This window comes from Pelophylax lessonae, assembly GCF_965119305.1.
Source record: "Pelophylax lessonae genome assembly, chromosome: 3".
NCBI classification, from domain to species: domain Eukaryota; kingdom Metazoa; phylum Chordata; class Amphibia; order Anura; family Ranidae; genus Pelophylax; species Pelophylax lessonae.
The window spans coordinates 89,513,890-89,541,822 of NC_138770.1; the positions used below are offsets into that span (position 1 = coordinate 89,513,890).

The 27,933-nt window shown below is 41.3% G+C and overlaps 1 protein-coding gene across 1 annotated transcript in view; it reads right to left on the minus strand.

Moving 5' to 3' along the window:
* RHAG (Rh associated glycoprotein) overlaps positions 1–26,052 on the minus strand; it is an 88,581-nt gene extending 62,529 nt beyond the window's left edge. Inside the window, exons 1-2 of the mRNA XM_082248809.1 lie at positions 25,821–26,052; positions 2,631–2,814 (exon numbers count right to left, since the gene is read on the minus strand). Coding sequence (XP_082104935.1) covers positions 2,631–2,814; positions 25,821–25,995 — 359 coding nt within the window. The 5' untranslated portion in view covers positions 25,996–26,052. The remainder of the gene's footprint in view (positions 1–2,630; positions 2,815–25,820) is intronic.
* Between the last annotated feature and the right edge of the window lie 1,881 nt (positions 26,053–27,933).

The window sequence follows — 27,933 nt, forward strand, 5'->3', positions numbered from 1 at the left end:
GGGATCTTCTGTGTGATCGGAAAGCCCGGTATCTGATTCGGCGGTGCCATTGGGTTATCATAGAGTCTCTATGGTCTAGGAGACCAGAAGAGAGGGCATTATGTGGTCAATTCACTAACGTTTACCGCATGCGATAACATAGTCAAGTGACTCGTTTGCATAAATCAGCGCTTGTGGTAAAAAAAAGTCCACTTCACAAAAAAATAAAGATTATGTTGTATTTACTGCAAAATGAAAAATGTGATGGTAAATATCATCAAGAAACCATGTGGGAAGCTCTTAAGTCCAATTCACAAATGGAACAGAGTAAAAAAACATGCAATATTTATCACCAGGGTTTGGCTGGCAGTATCACATGTGGTATTTGTCAGAAATAGTGTGGGCCCCCCAAATAGTTGGTTGCTAAGGAGCGGGTCCGGAAGCATCTGAATCTGAATCTGGAAGCCCATATTCATTCACATGGGGGGGGGGGGGGGAGCAGGATCTAGGATCTGGGGACCCTCTTGGTAAAGGGGGCTTCCAGATTCTGATAAACCCCCCTGCCCACAAACCCCCACAACCACTACTCAGGGTTGTGGGTAAGAGGCACTTGTCCCCACCAACATGGGAACAAGGTGCCCCAAAGCACCCCTCCAGGTTGAGGGCATGTGTCCTGGTATCTGACTGTTTTGGGCCAGCAGTTTTTTTTCTGTTTATATACTTGCCAGCGTTTCTATTATTGTTTTATCCATTGGCCGGCACCTGCTGATCGGCTTGTAATGCGTCTAATCACAGCACAGCGGGCACAACAACGATGCAGGCCTCCTACCCAGCAGTGCAGGATCACATACTAGGTACGTGGTCCGACACAGGAGAGCCAACCAGCCACCATACTCATGCGTGGGGTGGTTGGCAAGTGGTAAACATTAACTCTTTGGGCTATTCTACAAGCTTTTCTGTTATAAAAATGTAGAAAAAAAACAATTGATCACTGAAAAAGCAATGTACTTTCCTTCCATTTAAGATGCCTCACCTTCCTAGTTAGTTTGCCAGGCAAATTTAGTTCTTTTGGCACCTATGTAGTCAGTGGAGCAGTTGTTGATTGCTTTTACCATTCCGGGTCTCACCGGCTGCAGATTTGATTGCTCTCCCCTGTCTTCCAGAGACTTCTGTAACATAGAGGGTTGAGCAAGGCAAAACTCAGCCTGAATATTTATTGTGCGGCAGCCAATTCAAGGGGAGGTGGTTGGGGAGGCAAATAAAAAATCAGAGATTTTGGATTTGGACCAACCCCCAGAGGATGTGAGTTATCACGAAACATGTAGTGGTTTATCCTGATGACGCGAGAGTTCGTATTGGTCCCTGGTGTTTGGATGGATCATCAGCGTTAGCTCTCCACCATACTGCCGGGTGACCCATGATCCGAGGAGGAATGTTCTGCGGGAACGCTGCGGCTGCATGTCATTGTTTGTTCCGCTGACATACAAAGTTTTTACATGTGAGTGCATCCCTTTTTATTTATTAAAGTTATACATTGGTAATGCACTATGGGAGTGTTTCCCCTTTTTATTTCCATGGCTATACACTGGATATCCCTGTGACCTATGATTGGTTGTCCCCGGAGAGAGTGACCTATGCTCCTGCCTGGCCATTCCACTACATTGGAGGATCTCTCTTTCATATGAGCGTTCAGCCACCTATAATCTAGTGGCAAGAGCTATTTGGTAAGGAGCCATCTCTCACTATATTGTCTGGTGGATTCATTTCTACTCCTGGGCACACCTGACCTTCACCTTTCTTCATTTGTTTGGAGCTTTTCCTTTCCTGGGAATCTGTTTCAGCCAATACCTTCCTTTGTGGACTTCAGTGTTCATTTTTTGGACTGTATATGTTAACATCATACTTTGATTCAGTATAAGTGTTTGTCATTCATAATTTAGCGCTACACCATTCTGTTTTTATTATTTTATTTGGAACTTGTACTATTGTTTCAGGTGTTAGCTGCTTCTCCTAAAGCGCAGTGTTTTTTCTGTTTTTATATATTAGGGGTTAATGTATGCCTGGTGCTTACTAACGTGTGTGGGGGGAGGTGACTGAGTGACACAGGGATAGATCGCATGTTCAGCTATGCTGAACCCTGCAATCTGTCACTGTTTGTCACTTAGGAGATCCGCCCGCTCTGTTTATACAAGCGGGCGGATCTCCAAACTCGATTCCCCGACGATCGGGGAAGAGCAGCGGCGATCGCCGCCGCTCCTCCCCTGGCCCGACTCCCGCTGTGACTGAAAACAGCGGGAGCGCGCCTCCGGTGGCACGCGAGCGTCGCCTACAGGGGGAGGAGTCCAGCGACGTAGGTCTACGTCACTGGAAGGAATCGAGCCACTTTGCCGCAGTACAGTCAACGTGACTGGTCGGCAAGTGGTTAATTAAAAGAAAAGTAAATGGCAGTTAGGCTTTAACTGCTTATACGCATAACAGAAAACTCTAGTGCAATTTCTGTATAGGGCACAAAAAAAAAAAAAAAAAACATGCACTCATATGCATTTTCTTCTGTACACCTTAAATGTATTTTTTTTTAGTCCTAGCCAAAAAAGAAGAAAGAGAATGTTTAATGTTATATTACATGGTATATATATTCAAAAATATTTTACCTTTTGATATCAATCTCAATTTTTCCATCATGTAAATGCCAGAAGCCTTGCATCAAGGTTCCCCACTGGAGACCAAAGGCTGCAATCAGTAAGTTGATCCCAACACTGCTGAAACCATATCTTTTTAAAAATGTCATCAAGAAGCCGAAGCCCACAAAGATCATCACGTGGACATCTTGAAAAACTGAAAGAAAAGAAATATGTTTTTTTCCATTATTTACAGACTCCAAATTATAACACGTTGTTAAAGTGATTCTAAAGCATTATATTGATAAGGTCCATTATCTGGAAGCTCCTCAGTATTTAATTTTAAAAAACGTCAATGAAAGGTAAACTAAAAAAAAGAAAATATTTAAAAATGATTCACTTTACACCCAGCTACTGGACTGGTCACTTCCTGCTGCCACCAATAACATCACTACGTCTCATACTAGGATACCGGGAATGTTAAGAAACTCAGATAACATAGGAAGATGCTAAAGCACTCAATGGATTTAGAACCCTCAGCTTTCCCATGATCTGGAGAGAAGACACAATGACTATACTCTAAACCTAGCAAGCCAACTCTGGACAAAAAATGTAATCTCTTTTGCATTATTGTGGAAGTTTTATTAGGACTAGTGTTTACATTTTTCTGGATGTGTTTTATTTAACTTGTCATTATGGCTCCTGTTGTTGGTTTGCTTGCAATACGCTAATTAGAGCGTGTATGGGCGAACCAGCATTGAGGAAAGACTACTGGCAGTGAAAACCTTCCTTTAGATGTGTGGACGTGTTTGCTCTACATAGACATCTTCGCCGGCGAATACTCCATGCGCTATGCGTGGGTCTGTTTGCCGGTAGAGATCTATGTGTATTGCGGTGCAAGGTTCAAGGATCAAGCAGCAAGGATATAACCACCAGCGGGGGCCCTGTATAATGTGCAGATTTATTCACTCAGCAGGGATATGTTTGCTCTGTGAAGTCAATATTGGTTTGCTATATATCTGCCTTTATGAAGGGATACACGCTCATGTCTTCCTACTGTGCCTGATCACCATAGTGGAAACAGCATGGCTCATTCCCTGCAGATAGATTCACGTCTATGGGAACAGTTGTATAATCATATCAGGCATTCTTGCTGAGTGGGATTCACGCCAGTAGTAGTTGTGGGAAGCATTCACGAGTTTGATCAGAGCAGCGTTCACAGTTCTACTCGCTGGTTTCATTGTGTTGTGTTGTGTTGTGTTCATTTCTGCTACACTTTGGTTTCATTGTTAACTACAGTGTGCGGATTTCCACACACCAATGGCGGGAAGCCGTGCACGCTGTTCTGCTCATTCATGATCGTGTACTCCCCTTTTCTGTTGTATATTTGAATGCACACAGGTGTGTCATTGGCTGATTCTATGTGAGTAACTTATGTCATGTGACTGTACATTTGGAACTGATTGGCTTATGTTGTATAGCCATCACTTCCTGCTGTTATCCCTGTGTTGTCCCATAAATAAACGGAGCTCAATGCCTTAGGCAGGACATTCTATTGAGCATCCAATGTGATAACAGCCTGTGTGTCTGTATTACTGGGTACTGCTGAGCACGCTCCATTACCTTATACAAAAGAGCTGAGAACCACGCTTTTTAGTACAATGGGATTAATTGCGCTTGGTGTATAAAAATATTCAAAAGTGCACTTATAAGCGCAACAGAGTTACTTGCGCATCAAGTGTACATTAAGCTCCAAGACAGCAGGCGCGTGGAGGAGCTATTATTATTTCAAAGGGCCGGTTGTATCTGTAAGACTATGTATGCAGATACATACATAGTATACAATCCTTTACCTACAGTTGATCCAGAGGAAGGCAAAAAACTAAGCAAAGCATGATCCAATTTGCTATAGCAGGGTAAACAAAATTCCTTCCTCATCCCCCGAGAGGCAATCAGATATTCCCTGGATCAACTTTACCTATAAATGTTGGTATCCAGTTATATTATGTACAACTAGGAAAGAATCCAGGCCTTTTTTAAGGGCCAGAACCACCTCTGGAGGGAGACTATTCCACATTTTCACAGCTCTTACTGTGAAGAAACCCTTCCGTATTTGGAGATAAAATCTCTTTTCCTCTAGACGTAAAGAGTGCCCCCTTGTCCTCTGTGATGACCTTAACGTGAATAACTCAACACCAAGTTCACTATATGGACCCTTTATGTATTTATACATGTTGATCATATCCCCCCTTAATCTCCTCTTCTCAAGAGAGAATACATTCAGTTCCTCTAATCTTTCCTCATGCCTCTTATCAGTTTGGTTGCCCTTCTCTGCACTTTCTCCAGTTCCCCAGTATCCTTTTTGTAAACTGGTGCCCAAAACTGAATTGCATATTCCAGGTGAGGTCTCACTAATGATTTGTACAGGGGCAAAATTATATCTCTTTCTCTGGAGTCCATACCTCTCCTAATACTAGAAAGGATTTTGCTCACTTTGGAAACTGCAGCTTGGCATTGCATGCTATTATTAAGAATATATCTACCAAAACCCCCAGATCCTTCGCCACTATGGATTCCCCCAGTTCTACTCCCCATAGTATGTATGATGCATGCATATTCTTAGCCCCCAAGTGCATAACTTTACATTTATCAACATTAAGCCTCATTTGCCACATAGTTGCCCAGTGCATTGAGGTCAGCTTGTAAATTGGAGACATCCTGTAAGGAAGTTATTCCACTGCAAAGCTTGGTGTCATCTGCAAAGACTGAAATGGTACTTTTAATCCCAGACCCTATATCATTTATAAAGATATTAAACAGTAAGGGTCCCAACTCTGAACCTTGCGATATACCACTGATAACCTTAGACCAATAAGAATCATTAACCTCTACTCTTTGAATCCTGTCTTTTAGCCAGCTGTCTATCCATTTACAAACTGAGCTTTCTAAGCCTGTAGACTTTAACTTACTCATTAGCTGTGTGTGGGGAACGTATACTGCGTCCACAGCCACCCCTCTGTCCAAGGTAAGTCTTAGTACACAGAATTCAAGTTGGTCAATCCCACACTATCCTGCAAACTGCTTGGCTCACCAATATTTTACAAGAGCCAGATGTGGCTGCTAGTGAAGGGACAGGTCTTCAACCAGCAGAAAGAGTCACCCATGCTATTTGTAAACAGAAATTATCATCGAATGCAACATTTAACATATTTGTCCCCGTCCCTGGGACATTGACACTCTTGCCATTTAGTGAAGTATGTGAAAAGTGCGCTGATTCAAATATGGGTGTGCTGCTACCTTAGAATGAAATTAGTTATGATGGATATGTGAAAATCAGGTGCGCTAACCCAAAAAACATAACATAACATATAAACATATACATGAAAGTGATGAAAACAAAAATTATCAAAATGAGTCCAACAGGTGTAAAACAAGGAGAATCACCAGTGTATCTCAAACAATAGTGTCCAAACAGTGTGATAAACAGTCCAATTGAAAAAAATCCATAAATTCGTGCTGTGAACACACTTGGACTCAAGAAGGTGTAAGCCACGTGATATAAAGGGTACAGCGTCCCACCACCAGCTTAGCTCCTTACCAAACGATGGAAGTTTAAGGGCATATAGGGATATCCCTGCTCCGACCACGCAGCTACAGAAGGATTCCAAATCACCCAGGTGACAATTGAACACACATACGTATCTCCCCTTTACTCCCTTTACTCCGTACAGGCACCGCCCACCTCCGCCAGACAAAGCCGGAGGTCCCGGGAGACGGAGCTGTACTGGGAGACGCAGGACACCACGGAGGGTGGGTGACCGTCCATAGACACTGGAACCCCTCCCCCACTCTTCTCATAGAGAGGTCCCTGCCCCCATCCGAAATCCTTTGATTGTGTTTAGACTGAGCAGTGGGATCCAGATCCTTAGCACGCCATCACTTTCCCTGCTGGGCTCTGCCTCCTTCCTCATCGTAAATGCGGTACGGACCCAAAATGATGCCGACACCCGAGATCCCATCAGCCATCCACCTACAGTGATTCCACACAGGACCCCTTCACAGGATCAGTTTCAGGCTTGCATTTTGGCATTGTCCGGTAAGAGTCTAAACACTACCTGTGTGTTCAATTGTCACCTGGGTGATTTGGAATCCTTCTGTAGCTGCGTGGTCTTCGGAGCAGGGATATCCCTATATGCCCTTAAACTTCCATCGTTTGGTAAGGAGCTAAGCTGGTGGTGGGACGCTGTACCCTTTATATCACGTGGCTTACACCTTCTTGAGTCCAAGTATGTTCACAGCACGAATTTCTGGATGTTTTTCAATTGGACTGTTTATCACATTGTTTGGACACTATTGTTTGAGATACACTGGTGATTCTCCTTGTTTTACACCTGTTGGACTCATTTTGCTAATTTTTGTTTTCATCACTTTCATGTATATGTTTATATGTTATGTTATGTTTTTTGGGTTAGCGCACCTGATTTTCACATATCCATCACTCTTGCCATTTAACACGCCCACCTTCCAGGTGGTCCTGCTCAGCTCATGCCCACTTTTTGGTTGTTCCCATCCAGATTGCACCCATTTTCTGAGAAATCCTGCCTCTAATCAGGAATGAATCACTTGCAGCCACAATCCCCTCATATTATACCATAGTTTTTTTTTATTTTGCATGCTTAGTACTACAAAAAAGGGTGGTGTAAGAATATGGAGAATGCAGCTTTAGTGCTGTATTCTGGGACATAGCCCAGGACACAGCATCATCAGGACAGAACACCTAGACACGGGACTATCTTGGCAAATCCAAGACAGTTAGAATGTATAATCAACTGCCTAAGAGGGGATCTCTAGTCACTTTGGAGAGATTTTCTTTGATTTCCTGTTACGCTTCTGGGACAGGAAGAAATAGGGAAATCTCCCCAACAAGACAAAGAAATCGATAAAAAATTCCTGGGAGGGGGAAAGATATGAGAGGCTGAATCTTCAGCTATTTCAGTCCAATATCATAAGACAGGGGACTGATTTAGGGAACATAATGTCTCTGACTAGGCAACTCTTGTTCACCAGGGTACCACAAGGAGTGTTCTAGAAGAAATCTAGAGATTTATACGTTTAATGTGAGAACTGCTATAGAGTTCCAAAGTGAAAGGCGAGCTCTTTTAGCCTCGGAAATGCATTGGATGCAATATCCAGTGACTTCCTGATCCAGAATTAATAGACACACTTTTTTGAACTCCACGATTCTTAGTTTGGTGCTCTCATCACTCTTCTAATTCAGATACAGTTTAAAGTGTTGGCAAAATTCCATGCGGAAATAACCTGCTGTGTTTGTATACAGTCAGGTCCATAAATATTGGGACATTGACACAACTCTAATCTTTTTGGCTCTATACACCACCACAATGGATTTGAAATGAAACAAATAAGATGTGCTTTAACTGCAGACTTTCAGCTTTAATTTGAGGGTATTTACATCCAAATCAGGTGAACGGTGTAGGAATTACAACAGTTTGTATATGCGCCTCCCACTTTTTAAGGGACCAAAAGTAATGGGACAGATTAACAATCATAAATCAAACTTTCACTTTTTAATACTTGGTTGCAAATCCTTTGCAGTCAATTACAGCCTGAAGTCTGGAATGCATAGACATCACCAGACGCTGGGTTTCATCCCTGGTGATGCTCTGCCAGGCCTCTACTGCAACTGTCTTCAGTTCCTGCTTGTTCTTGGGGCATTTTCCCTTCAGTTTTGTCTTCAGCAAGTGAAATGCATGATCAATTGGATTCAGGGCAGGGATTGACTTGGCCATTGCATAACATTCCACTTCTTTCCCTTAAAAAACTCTTTGGTTGCTTTAGCAGTATGCTTCGTGTCATTGTCTATCTGCACTGTGAAGCGCCGTCCAATGAGTTCTGAAGCATTTGGCTGAATATGAGCAGATAATATTGCCCGAAAAACTTCAGAATTCATCCTGCTGCTTTTGTCAGCAGTCACATCATCAATAAATACAAGAGAAGCAGTTCCATTGGCAGCCATACATGCCCACGCCATGACACTACCACCACCATGCTTCACTGATGAGGTGGTATGCTTTGGATCATGAGCAGTTCATTTCCTTCTCCATACTCTTCCCTTCCTATCACTCTGGTACAAGTTGATATTGGTCTCCAGAACTCTGAAGGCTTTTTAGATGTTTTTTGGCAAACTCTAATCTGGCCTTCCTGTTTTTGAGGCTCACCAATGGTTTACCTCTTGTGGTGAACCCTCTGTATTCACTCTGGTGAAGTCTTCTCTTGATTGTTGACTTTGACACACATACACCTACCTCCTGGAGAGTGTTCTTGATCTGGCCAACTATTGTGAAGGGTGTTTTCTTCACCAGGAAAAGAATTCTTCGGTCATCCACCAGTTGTTTTCCGTGGTTTTCCGGGTCTTTTGGTGTTGCTGAGTTCACCGGTGCGACCTTTCTTTTTAAGGATGTTCCAAACAGTTGATTTGGCCCCACTTAATGTTTTTGCTATCTCTCTGATGGGTTTGTTTTGTTTTTTTCAGCCTAATGATGGCTTGCTTCACTGAAAGTGACAGCTCTTTGGATCTCATATTGAGAGTTGACAGCAACAGATTCCAAATGCAAATAGCACACTTGAAACAAAGTCTGGACCTTTTATCTACTCCTTGTAAATGGGATAATGAGGGAATAACACACACCTGGCCATGGAACAGCTGAGCAGCCAATTGTCCCATTACTTTTGGTCCCTTAAAAAGTGGGAGGCACATATACAAACTGTTGTAATTCCTACACCTTTCACCTGATTTGGATGTAAATAGCCTCAAAATAAAGCTGAAAGTCTGCAGTTAAAGTACATCTTGTTTGTTTCATTTCAAATCCATTGTGGTGGTGTATAGAGCCAAAAAGATTGGAATTGTGTAGATGTCCCAATATTTATGGACCTGACTGTATGTGTCATAGGGAATGTTTTGTACATATTTTTTTTTAAATTGTTTAGGACTAAAAATTTTAATATTACAAATTTTTATTCCATAAAGACTTTATTGGTTTTTACCTGTTACGCATGTTCACAGCGGCAATAATGTCAAAGAAGGAAAACATTTGGAAACACGTTTTGTCAAAGTAGTGTAGAACATTTCACATGAAAAATAACACAAGCAAACCAATTATGGAGAACAGATAAGGTCTTCTTGAGTTAAAATGTGGGATATGTCCCTCAAAACCAGTACGTATATGTCCATACTGTATGTACGGGTCATATGCAAAGAGCCACTCTCCTAATGCAACAGGGGCAGTGCATAGTAAATTGACTTATAAGGGATTGGGGAGGGGGCTCAGGGCCGAAATCAGATATTGAGAAGGAGGATTACCTGGTTTGATAGGTTAATCTGTTAGAAAATACGGATAACTAAATAAAAAAAAAGCATAGAATAGTAAAAAAAGAATCAGAAAATGCCATGAAAGAGCTAAGAGACAGTTGGAGGAAAAAGACGGACAAGAAAAAAAGGGGGAGGGGGAGGATAATTATGAAATATTTCATATGAATATTTTGTATATTTATTACCGGTCAGTTGGGGAAGATTAAAGTTTTACTATCACATTTATTTAAGAAAACATAAGGGGAGCCATAGTGCAGGTAAAATTGCACTTGCAACCTGCTAAGGTTATTTGTGGGAATCATCTCCCATATCAAAGCAGCACATTAGCAATGGGGCGGATTGGGCAGATCACACAGATGTTTCCAAAAATAAATGGAAAATCTATACGAGCAAGCACGTTATGTTGGATGCATGTATAATTTCTTATTAGGATTAGCCCATAAAGGCCTTCAATTAAAGCACAATAAAACCTTGGATTGAGTGTAACTTAGGCCCCTTTCACATGAACGATCCGATCAGATCCGCCTATCAGTTTTTTAGGTGGATCTGATCGGATCCTCAATGCATCCCTATGGGGCAGCGGATGTCAGCGGAGACATGTCCGCTGACACCCACTGCCATCCGCATCCGATCCTGTCCGTGAAGTGCAGACGGATGGAAACCCTATTTTTCATCCGTCCAGGGGATCGGATGGGATCGATGAGAGTGGACAGGCGGTCCGTTCTCATCCGATTCCCCCATAGAGAGCAGCGGCGCACTGACATCTCCCTCTCCGTACACAGAGCGGAGACGGAGCTGTCATCCACCGATCCCCGCTGAGCAGCACGGAGTCCGCCAACGGAGGCGGACCGTGTGAAAGGACCCTTGGTCTGAGAGTGTTTTGACAGAAAAGCCTTTATTTATTTTTTGATAAATTTTGACTTGATAAACAAGCAATATCTTGCAATGTAGCGTCATGTCACAACTGAGTATAAAAGAGAAGAGAGGCGCCTCTAAGTGTAGCAATATGGTTACATAGTTGATGATTAAAACAGGCACATCTAAGTATGTAGGCATCCGGGGTAAAGCTGTCCACATAGACTGTCATCCGCACCGCCATTGATGTCATCCCTTCCACACTGCGCTCCATGAGTGCTTTGATCCTTGTTTTCAGATCGCTCTACTGCAGGGTAGTCTTCCCGGTCATGATTGCAGATTGACAGCGGTGAGAGACGGCGGTGAGGAGGATGGTCTATGTGGCCAGCTTTACCCCGCATGCCTGCATACTTAGATGTGCCTGTTTTAATCATCAGCCATGTGAGTTGCTAAGTGTTGTACCTTCATCATATTGCTACACTTAGAGGCGCCTCTCTTCTTTTTTATAATCTGTAGCTCCTGCTGGATTTTGCTTCTAATCCCCTTGTGGAGGCGCCATTTGTGGGTGGATATTTTATGGTTACACAACCTAACCTATTGCTATAATCTTTTTATATGGACTATAAACTGAATGACTGATGAATGAATGGTTGTGGAATGAATCATCGGAGTTTCCATTATTTCTTATGGGGAAATTTGCTTTGGATAACAAGCATGTTTCTGGAACTAATTATGCTGACAATCCAAGGTTTTACTGTGTATGTAAACCTTCACCTTGTTTAACTACCCATTCAGTTTAACCGCTTGCTGACCGTATAATGTATACATATGGCAGCAAGGCTGCTCTCCTGCCCTGGATCACAAACCTAGTAGGTGATGCAGCACTTCCAGTTTGGGGGCATGCCGCTGGCAGCCCGCTCCCGCTGTGATTATTCACAGGGGGAGCCGTTTAGCGGGTACCGTGGAATTGATGTCCACTGGCACCCAGCGATCGTTTGTTACACAGGAACCTGAGTTTGCCTATTTAAACAAGTCAGATTTCCATTCTGTCAGTGAGGAAGGCATTGATTTTGTGTTCCTGCAAATCAGGGACACGGATCTATGCCTTCCCCTGGTACAAGCACCTCCTACAGTTTAGTAAAACACTGGCTAGGAACACATTTAACCCTTTGATCGCCGTGATGTTGACCTCATCCCAGCCAGTGTCATTAGTACAGTGACAGTGGATATTTTTTATATTTTTTAGCCACGGCAATATCACAGTCCCGCTATCGCTGCCACTACTAGTAAAAATAAATAAATACATAAATAAAAATTCCATAAATATATCCCATACGCAATACATTTTGCGCAAACCAACCAATATACGCTTATTGGGATTTTTTTTTTACCAATATTATGTAGCAGAATACATATTGGCACACATTTAACCCTGATGTTAACCCCTTCCCTGCCAGTGTCATTAGTACAAGGACAGTGCATTTTTTTTAGCAATGATCACTGTATTGGTGTCACTGGTCTCCAGTGGCGTACCAACAGGGGGGGGGGGGGCGGTCTGCCCCGGGTGCCACACATTAGGGGGGTGTCAGGGAGCACCAGGTGACACCCGGGGCCAGCCGCCGGACTGCTTCCGCCGCTCGCTGTGCTCGCTGACACAGGAGCACGGAGGAGGAGGAGGAACTGTTTAAAGCAGAGAACAGGAGAGAGAGACTCACTGTCACACTCACGAGCCCTGAATATACAGCGATCGCTGCCGGGGTTAACTGTGCTAGTAATGAGAAGGCGATTGGTTGCTAGGACTGCCTATCAACCAATCACCTGCTCATTAACTAGCACAGTTAACTTCGGCAGTTCCCGCTTTTATGCTACACTCAGCGGCGCCTGTTTTCTCTTCCTTGTTTGTCAGCGGGATTTCCGTGTTTTGCCTGCCAGAGCTGCCCTGAAGTACATCAGCATTTGTGGAGACCAGCCCCCAGCAGTCCCTGATTGTTTCAACCTTTCTACCTATCATCTGTTGCTACACTGGGGTCCGTTCCTTTTGGCACAAGCCCCCAACACCCCTTCTGTCCCAAATACCACCAAAAGAAAGCTCTATTTGTGGGGGAAAAATTACATCAATTGTATTTGGGTACAGCGTCGCACGACTGCGCATTTGTTAGTTAAAGCAACGCAAAAAATGGGCTGGTCATTAAGGGGGTAAAAGCTTCCAGAGCTGAAGTGGTTAAGAAAAAACATTTTGATCACTTTTATTGCTCTCACAGGAAATGTAAACATCCCTTATCCCATAGAACAGTAATAGGCGGTGACAGGTACTCTTTATGGAGGAATCTGGGGTCTAAAAGACCCCAATCCCCTCCTCTGCAGGTTTGGCTGTTTTGAATGCTGTAGTTTGTTTTTTTAAATCTGGCACCTTTAGGACTCCAGTACCCGGAAGTGATGTCATGACATCGCTGCCAGGTTTTTACATTGGAGACCTGACCAGAGCCGAATCAGGCTTTGTCTGGGTCTTCCCGGGAGACCTGGGTGAGCCGTGGAAGGCAGCGGGAGAGGGAAGTCATCCCCTCTTGCTCCTTATAATGACAGCTGAGCGGCTGCTCAGCTGCATTGGTTGTCATTACAAGAAAGCTGACTGTTGGCTCTCAACAATGGTACCAGGACGATGCCTCTAGCTTCAGGCATCACCCTGGTACAACCCCCTGAAGCCGAGGCTGCATATTTGCGTTCCGTCAGCGTGTAGGAGTTAAAAGACGAAAAGCTACTTAAAGAGGAGTTCCGCCTTCCCCTAAACAAATTCAAAGTCAGCAGCTACACATACTGTAGCTGCTGACTTTTAATATTAGGACACTTACCAGTCCTGGAGTCCAGCGATGTCGGCACCCGAAGCCGATTTTGGTATCAGCTCTCGGGTGCTGCCGCCGCCATTCTTGGAAAGGGAACCCGGCAGTGAAGCTTTGCTGCTTCACTGCCGGGCCCCAACTGCGCACGCGCAAAGCGTTCTGTGCATTCCTATTGGCTCTGTGGCAGGGGGAAGGAGGAGGGGGATGAACTTCCAGGACACTGTGCCGCAGCCCGTGTCCATTAAGAGGGGAAGGGGTACCTGTCAAAAACGGGTACCTGTTCCCCCCTCCCCCCTGAAAGGTGCCAAATGTGGCACCGGAGGGGGGAGGAGGAAGCAAAATAGCGGAAGTTCCATTTTTGGGTGGAACTCTGCTTTAAGAATAGAATCTCTTGTTACATGCAAAAAATCCAAACACATACACCACTGGTGCCGGCTCCAGCTAAGAGAGGATAACGTCAGCACGTGCTCCATCTTACCCCGAAGTACGTTTCGTCTGAAAAGACTTCGTCAACCAACTTTCATTTAAATGAAGAAGAGATCAATGGAGATCGACAGATAAATAGATAGATAGCATAAGGATAGATAGATAATGGATAAGATAGATAGATAGATAGATAGATAGATAGATAGATAGATAGATAGATAGATAGATAGATAGATACTAAAACAGATGTATTGTTTTAGAGTACAATACAGTCAGCCTGTACCATGGAAAACCCTTCCTGCAGCCAAGAGAAAAGTATCTAATGAACTCAGCCCTGTCCTATTGATTCATGTCTTATCAAAAAGTCTATTAAGCCACAGCACAAACTACGTCAGAAAGTTTCCCTCCTTGAGCCAAAAAGGAAAGTCCGCATTAAGAAGGGACAGTTTAATTTGCAAACTGTTCCTTATGAACAAATAATAATGATTTGAATGCTCTCTGGGGAAATTCCTGCTTTGTTTTATTAATTAAGGATTTAAGTGGGGCTGAAATATTTTCCAGCCTCACATAGTGAGACCAGCAGTGGACCTAAACAGTAGAAGTTGTATCAAGAATTAAACAAGTAATGTATTAGGATATAAAAATCTTCTGACTTTACAACTCTTTTAAGGAGAACACTATGCCTTTTTTTTAAAATGTGTAATATTCCTTTATAAAATGCAATATATGGTGTTTTCTTTAACCACTTTCAGACCGGAGGGTTTGGCTGCTCAATGACCAGGCCCTATTCGGCACTGCGTGAATTTAACGGACAATTGCAACGCTGTACACAAACGAAATTGACGTCCTCTTTTCCCCACTAATAGAACTTTTTTTTGGTGGTATTTGATCACCTGTGCGATTTTTATTTTTTGCGCTATAAACAAAAAAAGAGCCACAATTTTGAAAAAATAACAATATTTTTCACATTCTTTTAGATGAAATTCTCAAAAAAAAAAAATTGTAGAAATCAAAATTTTGTAACATTTTAGGCCAGTTTGTTTTCTGCTACATATGTTTGGTAAAAAAAATAGTATTTTGATTGGTTTGCGCAAAAGTTATTGCGTCTAACTACGGGAAAGGTTTATGTCATTTTTATTGTTTTTTTTTTTTTACTAGTAATGACGGCAATCTGCGTTTTTTTTGCGGGACTTGCGACATTGCGGCAGACAGATCGAACCCCTAACTGACATTTTTGACACTTTTGGGGGTACCAGTGACATTACTACAGTGATCAGTGCTAAAAATATGCACTGTTACTTGTAATAATGACACTGGCAGGGAAGGGGTTAACACTATGGGTGATCAAGGGGTTAAATGTAAGCCTAGGGGAGTGATTCTAACTGTGGGGGGGGGGGGGCATGGCTTGTAAAATGACCATAGAGACCTGTGATCCTATATAGAAGGATCACATGGTCTCTATGATCATCCCAGGGAGAAGAACGGTCAGCTGTATTTACATCAGCTGACCGTTCTTCTCTCTCAGCGGCAAACGGAGCCGCCTGACACACGCACAGGCTTCCCTGCTGATGAGCGGGGGAGGGGCATGCCAGCGGCAGTGCGCGCTCGCTTTCTAACCTCCTGAGAGCGAGCGACGTAGAGCTATGTCGGTTCGCCCAGGAGCGGCTGCCTGCCGCAGTAAATCTGCGGCAGGCGGTCGTTAAGGGGTTAAAGAGGAAGTAAACCCTCCTCTGCAACTTGTACCTATAGGTAAGTCTATGATAAGGCTTACCTATAGGTAATGTAAATATCTCCTAAACATGTACCGTTTAGGAGATATTTACCTTACATGCAGCCAGTGACGCCACTGGCGCATGCGCTCTGAAGGAACGGCCGCTGGTGCCGTTCCTTCAGAGCCCTGTGCCGTGACCGTCGACTCCCGCGCGCCTGCGTGAGAGTGACGTCACCGCGGCTCTGGCCAATCAGATGGCCGGATGCCACGATCCTGGAAGACGGGCGACTGAACATGTCGCCCGTCATACAGGTAAGCGGGCGGCACAGCGGGGGCTCGTTCTAAGGTAAGTATTTCATAATGAGCTAGCAATGCATACTAGCTCATTATGTGTTTCTCTTTCAGGTTGAAAATACCAAACAGGCGTTTATCAAGGTAGGCAACATGAGTGGCCAGGAAAGGGAGGACAATGAGTGTTCATTCCTCCCCCGCACACATATACACACCTTAAGCAACAGCCCCAGGGAAATCGGGTGATGTCATTGGCCAAATATGGTCATGACCATATCTGGCCAATGACATCTTCTGGGATCTCCAGCTGCTTGCTTATATACAGTAGCTTGAGATTCAAACTGGCCAACTTGGCCAAATGGTTGGAGATTTTTAGCTATTTGATTTAGATGAGCAAACAGGCCATTTTTAGGCAGAATAGTCCTACCAATCATATGAACAGTGAACAGGTTGGGATCAGATCTAACCCACATTCAGCCCATACCCAAATCTCATCCACAAATTGGATCTTTAATTATGCACAGATCCACCATAACTCTATGACCACTTCCAGGTTAGGTGAACAACTTTGATTATCTAGTTACAATGGCATCTGAAAGTTGGCGGGCTATACTAGGCAGCAAGTAAACAAGTTATCCCTGAAGTTGCTGTATTGAAAGCAGAAAAAATGGGCATTGCAGTTCGTGTTTGGGGCTGCGTAGTTGCAGACCGGTCAGGGTGTCCACAGCCAAACCGGCACCTGAGCATCAGAACTGGACTACAGAGCAATGAAAAAGAAGGTGGTCTGGTCTGATGAATCACATTCCCTTCTACAACATGTGGATGCCCAGGGGCATGTGTGTATCTCTTGGGAAGAGATGGCATCTACATGGAGAAGAGATGGTACCAAGATTCAGTATAGGAATAAGCCAAACCGGTGGAGGCAATGTTCTGCTGGGAAACCTTGCTCCTGCCATTCATGGGGATGTTACCACCTACCTAAACATTGTTGCTTCATGGAAACCGTATTCCCTGATAGCACTGGACTTTTCAGCAGGATAATGCACCCTGCCACACTGCACAAATGGTTCAAGAATGGTTTGAGGAACACAATAAAGAGTTCAAGGTATTGACTTGGCCTCCAAATATTTCAGATCTCAGTCCAATTGAGCATCTGTGGGATGTGCTGGAAAAACAAGTCTGATTCATGGAGGCCCCACCTCCTTACTTACAGCACTTAAAGGGTTTGCTACTGATGGCTTGGCGCAAGATACCACAGCATACATTCAGAGGTCTATTGGTGTCCATGCCTCGACAGGTCAGGGCAGTTTTGGAGGCGGAAGGAGGACCTACTCATTATTAGGTGGGTGGTCCTAAAGTTAAGACTGACTGGTGTATATGCACAGAGTTAAGAAACTCCAAAGTAACAAAATTGTCGTTCAGTAGAATATGTTTATTACATAGTTAAACTATATACAGTGCCTTGCAAAAGTATTCGGCCCCCTTGAACTTTGCAAACTTTTGCCACATTTCAGGCTTGAAACATAAAGATATAAAACTGTAATTCTTTGTGAAGAATCAACAACAAGTGGGACACAATCATGAAGTGGAAAAAAATTTATTGGATATTTCAAACCTTGTTAACAAAAAAAAAACTGAAAAATTGGGCGTGCAAAATTATTCAGCCCCTTTACTTTCATTGCAGCAAACTCTCTCCAGAAGTTCAGTGAGGATCTCTGAATGATCCAATGTTGACCTAAATGACTAATGATGATAAATAGAATCCACCTGTGTGTAATCAAGTCTCCGCATAAATGCACCTGCACTGTGATAGTCTCAGAGGTCCGTTTAAAGTGCAGAGAGCATCATGAAGAACAAGGAACACACCAGACAGGTCCAAGATACTGTTGTAGAAAAGTTTAAAGCCGGATTTGGATACAAAAAGATTTCCCAAGCTTTAAACATCCCAAGGAGCACTGTGCAAGCGATAATATTGAAATGGAAGGAGTATCAGACCACTGCAAATCTACGAAGACCTGGCCATCCCTCTAAACTTTCAGCTCATACAAGGAGAAGACTGATCAGAGATGCAGCCAAGAGGTCCATGATCACTCTGGATGAACTGCAGAGATCTACAGCTGAGGTGGGAGACTCTGTCCATAGGACAACAATCAGTCGTATACTGCACAAATCTGGCCGTTATGGCAGAGTGGCAAGAAGAAATCCATTTCTTAAAGATATCCATAAAAAGTGTTGTTTAAAGTTTGCCACAATCCACCTGGGGGACACACCAAACATGTGGAAGAAGGTGCTCTGGTCAGATAAAACCAAAATCAAACTTTTTGGCAACAATGCAAAACATTATGTTTGGCGTAAAAGCAACACAGCTCATCACCCTGAACACACCATCCCCACTGTCAAACATGGTGGTGGCAGCATCATGGTTTGGGCCTGCTTTTCTTCAGCAGTGACAGGGAATATGGTTAAAATTTTAAGGTAAGATGGATGGAGCCAAATACAGGACCATTCTGGAAAAAAACCTGATGGAGTCTGCAAAAGACCTGAGACTGGGACGGAGATTTGTCTTCCAACAAGACAATGATCCAAAACATAAAGCAAAATCTACAATGGAATGGTTCACAAATAAACATATCCAGGTGTTAGAATGGCCAAGTCAAAGTCCAGACCTGAATCCAATCGAGAAAATGTGGAAAGAACTGAAAACTGCTGTTCACAAACACTCTCCATCCAACCTCACTGAGCTTGAGGTGTTTTGCAAGGAGGAATGGGCAAACATTTTAGTCTCTCGATGTGCAAAACTGATAGAGACATACCCCAAGCGACTTACAGCTGTAATCGCAGCAAAATGTGGCTCTACAAAGTATTAACTTAAGGGGGCTGAATAATTTTGCAAGCCCAATTTTTCAGTTTTTTATTTGTTAAAAAAGTTTTAAATATCCACTATATTTCGTTCCACTTCATGATTGTGTCCCACTTGTTGATTCTTCACAAAAAATTACAGTATCTTTATGTTTGAAGCCTGAAATGTGGCAAAAGGTCCCACAGTTCAAGGGGGCCGAATACTTTCGCAAGGCACTGTATATATATATATATATATATATATATATATATATACACACACACTATCTGGTCAAAAGTATTGGGACACCTGCCTTTTCACAGACATGAACTTTAATGGCATCCCAGTCTTAGTCCGTAGGGTTCAATATTGAGTTGGCCCGCTCTTTGCAGCTATGCCAGCTTCAACTCTTCTGGGAAGGATGTCCACAAGGTTTAGGAGTGTGTCTATGGGAATATTGGACCATTCTTCCAAAAGTTCATTTGTGAGGTCAGGCACTGATATTGGATGAGAAGACCTGGCTCACAGTCTCCGCTCAAATTCATCCCAAAGATGTTGAGGTTGTCGGGTTGAGGTCAGGACCGTCAATTTCCTCCACTCCAAACTCACTCATCAATGTCTTTATGGACCTTGCTTTGTAAACCTAATAAAACTGCTTTTATCATTTATCTAAATGTTACTTGTATGAGAATTGATTATGGCACCCTGGAAATCCCTTTCCCTTTCATTTGGAAATTGATAGATTCCTATAGGATGTAATGCCCTTGATCCCTTGACACCTAGTAGCCAAAGTGTCCTTTCACACGGACTTTCCGCCCAGTGGTCTCCACTTTGCTCAACGAGGGATCGATCTGCTGATCCCCACTGAGCAGGCTGATAACAGGTCCGTCTCTGCTCAATGTGCTGAAATGGACCTGTCAGAGCCCTGCTCTCCTCTGTGGGGAGATTGGATAAAAATGGACCGCCTGTCCATTTTCATCAGATCCTATCCGATCCCATCCGCCAGACAGATGGAAAATAGGGTTACTATCCGTCTGGATTTCACAAACAGTATCTGATCGGATAGCAGAGGGTGTTAACGGACATGTCACCACTGACATCCTCTGCCCCATAGAGGTGAATGGAGCATACGATCAGGTCCACCTGAAAAACAGACGGACCTGATTGGAAAGCCCTTGTGAAAGGGGCCTTAGTATAATTCAGGACAACCAGCCTTTCAGAGTTTTTTTTTTTTTTCATTTGATCACTGCCGGCGGCTATAGCTACCAGCAGTGATCACTGTATTCTGACGGGGAAGAAACCTCCCGCTGTCAGAATACAATAGTACAGCAGGAGGGATTCCCCCATCAACACTGACTATGTTGTAAATGGATAGTTTCTTATGGGATGTGGTGCCCTTGATCCCTTGACACCTGGTAGCCTTAGTATAATTCATAAACCATTCAACATTCTATCCAACATATATTTTTTGTTTGTGCTCCACTTTAATCCTTTCCAATATTATTAAATCTCACAAAAAATGATAAATATTTAGCAATAAATTAGAAAATTCACATGGGCTATAATAAGCAATGCAAATGTATGAGAAAGATCTCTTTTTATTGTATGGTTGTGTTCCATTCCTATGAGTTATGTTGTACTTTCTAGAATGAATTATGTTCCATCCATTAGGAGAGCAATACATGTCAACACTTTCTGGAAAGTCAGGCTTTGTGTAAGTAGAGGGCAAAGCTCTTAGCATTTAAACGTCAGCAATTGCAAAAACTATCACTGAAGAGGAAATCCTGTTGTGTGGATGAAATTAGACAGCGGTGGGTTTGTTGAGGAGTATTTCCAGTGATAAGACATATTTTGGTTGCGGCAGTATTATTTATTAGTGCTAATAGCTCTCAGTTAAAAAAAAATAAAAAAATAAAATTAATCAACTTTAGAAATAAGAAGGGAACTTCTTATTTCTTAATTCAACCAGATCCCAAGCTAGCATTACTTCTCCTAAACGTAGAACGATTCCCTCCCAACTCCAGAACAATTATTATACACCTATTATACGCAGCAACAATGAACATCACCAGACTCTGGGAGTCCGACTCCACTCCTTCACTCTCAAATATAATATCACATCTTATCCACCAATGCCAGATGGAAAGGCACTTCGCTCTAAGATCCTCTTCTCTTTCTAAGTTTAATAAAATATGGGATGTATGCTTCCCAAATCCTAATTGTACAGCCTTAGTATGATCATTTAACCACTTGCCGACCGCCGCACGACTATTTACTGCGGCAGTCAGCCCCTCACAGGCAAACCGACGTAGGACTATGTCGCTAGCCTGTAAGGGTTTTGGGAGCGAGCGCGTGCCCACGCAAGCTCATGGACCCCCCTACGCATGTGCCCGGCGGACCCGATGTCCGCCGGTCACTCGCGATCATCCGTTACACCGGGAGAAAGGCTGGCGGCTAATGTAAACAAAGCCGCCTGTCATTCTCCCCTGTGTAAGAATGGAGATCATACGGTTCTGCTATGTAGGACCGTTGATTTCTGTTCTTACACCTCAAGCCACAGCCAATCACAGTAAGAATCACGCCCCTAGGGACACACTTAACCCCTCCTTCTCAAATAAAGTTAACTCCTTCACTGTCAGTGTCATTTTTACAGAAACAGTGCATATGTATAGCACTGATTACTGTAGTAATGTCACTGGTAACCCCAAAAGTGTCAAAAATGTCAGTCAAGGGTCCGATCTGTCCGCCGCAATGTTGAAGTCCCGCAAAACAAATCGCAGATCGCCGCCATTACTCGTTAAAAAAAACCAACAAAAATTACAAAAATCTTTCCCTTAGTTAGTAAACGCAATAACTTTTGCGCAAACCAATCAAAATACGTTTTTTGCAATTTTTTTTACCAAACATATGTAGCAGAAAACAAATTGGCCGAAAATGTTAAAAAATTCAAAAAGTCAAATTAATTTAGGTACAGCGTCGCACGACCGCGCAATTGTCCGTTAAATTCACGCAGTGCCAAATCGCAAAATAGGCCCTGGTCAGGAAGGGGGTAAAATCTTCCGGGGCTTAAGTGGTTAATAGAAAACAGAAAAGTTATGATAATTGGTACATGATCTATTACACATACACTATCTATGTTATAATGACCGCTCAACCCCAATATTTCACTATATTGTATAATTATAAACTTGTTGGTTTTCTTCTTTCTTTTTTTTTGTTTTTCCTTTGAATTTGTTCTTTTTAACCACTTTACGACAAGCCGCCGCAGATGTACTCCGGCAGGCTGGCTCTCACAGGCAAAAACATGTACGGCGCTCGCCTGGGAGGAGCTAGGGGGTGAGCGCGCCCCGGCTCGTGAGCGGGGAAGCCGGTGCGGGTGTCAGGCGGCTCCAATCGCTGCCTGACACCGGCGATCTCTCCCCGCTGACAGAGAAGGACGGATGGCTGATGTAAACACATCCGTCCTTCCTTCTCCCTCGGATGATCACAGAGACCATGCGATCCTGCTATATAGGACTGCATGTCTCTATGGTCACTTCCCAAGCCCAACCCCCCCACAGTTAGAATCACTCCCCTAGGCTTACATTTAACCCCTTGATCACCCACAGGGTTAACCCCTTCCCTGCCAGTGTTATTAGTACAGTAACTGTATATTTTAGCACTGATTACTGTAGTAATGTCATTGTTACCCCCAAAAGTGTCAAAAATGTTAGTTAGGGGTCCAATCTGTCCGCCGCAATGTCGCATTCCTGCAAAAAAAACGCAGATCGCCGCCATTACTGGTAAAAAAAAAATAAAAAACAATAAAAAATGACATAAATCTTTCCTATAGTTTGTAGACGCAATAACTTTTGCGCAAACCAATCAAAATATGCTTATTGCGATTTTTTTTTTACCAAAAATATGTAGCAGAAAACAAATTGGCCTAAAATGTTAAAACATTTTGATTTTTACATTTTTTTTTTTTTGAGAATGTCATATAACAGAATGTGAAAAAATATTGTTTTTGTTTTCAAAATTGTCGCTCTTTTTTTGGTTTATAGCGCAAAAAATAAAAATCACACAGGTGATCAAATACCACCAAAAGAAAGCTCTATTTGTATGGAAAAAAAATATGTCAATTTCGTTTGGGTACAGTGTTGCACGACTGCGCAATTGTCCATTAAAGTAATGCAGTGCCGAATCGAAAAATTGGGCCTGGTCTTTAAGCAGCAAAATCTTCCGGTCTTAAAGTGGTTAAACTTCAATAAAAATCATTGAAACTAAGAAATAAGAAGGGGAAAAAAAAGTAAACTTGGAAGTTAAAGTATAGCTAAAGGCAAAACTATTTTAGTATAGAATAGAGATGGAATAGAACACCTGTCAGTTTTTTTTTTTTTGCTGTCTGTGCCCCCCATTAGGAGATTCATCCTCTCTATGTGTCCTGTTTTCTGTCCTCATCAAAAGTGAAATTGAAAAAAAAATCACAAACAGTGGGTTGTCCCTAGAGCAGGAAAAAAAGGGGAATTCTTCCAATGGGGACACCAGTTCTGGTGACAACCAGGCATTTCATTTTGGAGGGACTTCCTCCTACTTCCAGTTGTGGTTATGGGACAGGAAGTGAAGGGAAATATCACCAATGGGGCACAATTAGCAAGAAGAAAAAAAAAATTGTCAGGGGTTAACTTAACCACTTTAAGACCGGAAGGATTTGCCCCCTTAATGACCAGGCCACTTTTTTCAACTTGGCACTGAGTGGTTTTAACTGACAATTGCGCGGTCGTGCGACGCTGTACCCAAAATAAATTTCTGTCCTTTTTTTCCCACAAACAGAGCTTTCTTTTGGTGGTATTTGATCACCTCTGTGGTTTTTATTTTTTGCGCTATAAACAAAAAAAGAGCGACAATTCTGAAAAAAAATCAATAATTTTCATATTCTGCTATATAACATTCCCAAAAAAAAATGTAAAAATCTAAATTATTTTCTGCTACATATTTTTGGTAAAAAAAAAAATTGCAATAAGCATATTTTGATTGGTTTGCGCAAAAGTTATTGCGTTTACTAACTACGGGAAAGATTTATGTCATTTTTATTGTTTTTTTTTTTTTACTAGTAATGGTGATCTGCCATTTTTTTACGGGACTGCGACATTGCGGCGGACAGATCGGACCCCTAACTGACAATTTTGACACTTTTGGGGGGACCAGTAATCAGGGCTACAAATATGCACTGTTACTGTAATAATGACACTGGTAGGGAAGGGGTTAACACTGTGGGTGATCAAGAGGTTAAATATGAGCCTAGGGGAGTGATTCTAACTGTGGGGGGGGCGTGGCTTGTGAAATGACCATAGAGACATGTGTTCCTATATAGAAGGATCACATGGGCTCTATGATCATTCCAGGGAGAAGAACGGTCGGCTGTGTTTACAACAGTTGCCTGTCCTTCTCTCTCAGCGGGGAGCGATCGCGGGTGTCAGACGGCAATTGGAGCCACCTGACCCGTGCATCGGCTTCCCCACTCTCCCCCTAGCCCCCTGCTCACGACTGCCGTACAGTTACGGCGGTTTGCGCAGGAGCGGCTGCCTGCCGCAGTACATCTGCAGTGGGCGATCGTAAAGTTTAAAGAAAATTGAAAATTAAAGGTTTTAAGAAAACTTTTTTCTTTAGATGTGTCATGGGACAACATGGAGTGGACATACTTCAGTTTGAGTCACCAACCTTGAACAAAAATGCATATGAAGAGCATGACATATTTTATTTGCATGTTGGACACAGGTCTCTGTGTTGATTCCATAAGCCCATCCCCCTCACAGTTAGAAAACACCCACTAGGTTCACATTTAACCCTTTGATCGCCCCTGGTGTTTAACCCCTTCCCTGCCAGTGTCATTAGTACAGTAACAGTGCATATTTTTAGCACTGATTACTGTAGTAATGTCACCGGTCCCCCCAAAAGTGTCAAAAATGTCAGTTAGGGGTCCGATCTGTTCGCCGCAATGTCGCAGCCCCGCTAAAAATCGCAGATCGCCACCATTACTAGTAAAAAAATGGACCTCATGCAACCATGCAGAGGATTAGCATGACCGCCAAGTAACTATCATTTTCAGAAGAAAATCAGCAATGGCAACTCCTGCCACTACTACTGGTAATAATCATAATCATTATCATCATAAAAAACAACAGTAGCAATAATAATAATAATAATAATAATAATAATAATAATAAAAAAAGCAATAATAATAATAATAATAATAATAATAATAATAATAATAATAATAATAAAAAGCAATAATAATAATATGAATAATACAAACATGCTATTGCAATTACTACTACTACAACTAATAATGATAATACTTAAAAAAAAAAAAAACACTTCTACTGCCACTACTACTAGCAATAATCATAATCATTATCATAAAAAAAAAACAATAGCAACAATAATGATAATAATAATAATAATAATAATAATAATAATAATAATAAAAAAATCAATAATAATAATATTAATAATACAAACATGCTATTGGAATTACTACTACTACAACTAATAATAATAATACTTAAAAAAAACAAACAAACAAAAAAACACTCCTACTGCCACTACTACTAGTAATAATCATTATCATAAAAAAAAAAAACAAAAAAAAACAATAGCAACAATAATAATAATAAAAAAATCAATAATAATAATATTAATAATACAAACATGCTATTGGAATTACTACTACTACAACTAATAATGATAATACTTAAAAAAAAAAAAAAATATATATATATATATAATTCCCGTATTTTTTGTGCATATACCTTTTATAAAATGCAAGTTAGGTAAATATTTTACATACTTATTTATGTAAAAACAATATTTCATAGAATTTTGTTCTACTTACATGGATATAGATCAATGAAGGTGTTATCTATGTCATCTATGTCAGTGGCATTGTGAGATGATGAATGCTTCTCAGTATTATATCGCACAAATACCCCAAATAAAATAATTAGGACTATCTGAAGAGCAATGGCCAATATGGAAAATTTCAACCTCATATTAGTGTCGAAAGACATGATGGCAGAGCTGTGGCTATGCTCTTGTCAAGTCCTGCAAGGCACTGATAAAGGGAGGCTGTGCAGCTCCTATTTAATGGGTGACCTCAGATATGGATGACACTGCAGAAAGAAGGGGGGCTGGTCAGAGGGACACTCCCTCCAAGGAAACACTGTCTGCTAAAATACTTAATTCACACCAAGAACAATGTGATACAACATCTAGTAGTTTCTTTTCTTTTCTTTTTTTTTTTTTTTGAGTATTTATTTTTTGCAGTCTTAATGCTCTGTTTTCAAAACTTTCTGAGTTGATGCCAAGTTCTCTGATTTTATTCCCAGCCAGCTACATAATATAACCTGAAGAGGAAATTGATGAGATAAATAAATAAAGAAGTAGATAAATGTACTATAAATGTATCTAACCCTATGGGTTACCTTAGGTTTCTTCTTTTTTTTCATTATAGTATTATTATTTTATGTTATGGTTGCTTTTATTATTACTGGTATTAATGAGTATTAGTATAATTAGCAGTAGGAACAGTATTTGGTATATTTTATATAAAATTATTTTACGTATCACAAAAAATATATAGAATTTAATTGTTCCCAGTATTTCATTCTAAATTTATGCTTCTGTAGAAATCAATAGATTTGTATATATTATACTAATATATAGTACTTTGTAGATAATACAGTATAACACAATAATTATTTTTGCATTTTAAATAATTGTAAGGCTTATTTAATTTAGAGTAGAACTCCCACTATTTTTTTTATAGCATTGGTGCAGATAGAACATCTATCAAATGTTTCCTACCCACTGTTTTCACATTAGTGAGATTTGCTATCACTCGCTGTTTTGGCACTGGGACAGGGAATGAAGGGAGGGAAAAAAAATCTCAAAAGTAGACACAAAATGAAACATTTTATAGAGGTCTTAAAAGCAGAGTTGTATAAAATACTCGAAACCCATACTTGAGTAAAAGTACAAGTGCTCAATCAAAAAGTGACTTGAGTAGAAGTGGAAGTGCTCGATCAAAAAGTGACTTGAGTAGAAGTACTAAAGTATTCAACATTTTTTGTACTTAAGTATTGCAAGTAGTTTTTTTTTAAATTTTGCTACTCAAGTACTGAAAGTAAAAGTACCAGTAGTTTTGAAAAAAAAAATTGATACTCAAGTACTGAAAGTAAAAGTACAAGTACTGTGTTATGTAGTTATTAAAGAAAGAAGTCAAAAGTCTGAACATCATATTTGTTTTTATTATTTCAAATGCAGCTTTTATTTATACATATAGTAGCATTTATTTTCGTATGCGCTGATAATACACATGTTTTGAGCTTCATGAAACCTGCCATCTACTGTTCTGGCAGTGGTAATTTTTATAATTGTAACGAGTAACTATGCAGCACAAAAAAAAAATATCGGAGTAGAAGTATTGAAATCATTGAAAAAATGTAGTGAACTAAAAGTGGAAGTAGGAGAAAAGAATTCTACTCTAGGAAAGTACAGATACCTCCTTTCGGTACTTAAGTACAGTAGTGAAGTAGTTCTACTTAGTTACTATACATCTCTGCCTAAAAGTCTCAGCTCTTCCCCCACTGTGTTAACTTATAAATAAATACATAAATACCGGTGCATTTCATAAAATTAGAATATCATCAAAAAGTTAATTTGTTTCAGTATTTCAATTCAAAAAGTGAAACTCATTTATTATATATAGATATGCTACACACTGAGTGATATATTTCAAGCATTTCTTTCATTTTATATTGAGGATTATGGCTTACAGCTAGTGAAAACCTTAAATTCAGAATCTCAGAAAATTAGAATATTACTTAAGACCAATAAAAAAAAAGGATTTTGAATACAGAAATGTTGGCTTACTGAAAAGTATGTCCATGTACAGTATAGTATGAAAAGTATGTACATGTACAGTATAGTATGCACTCAATACTTGA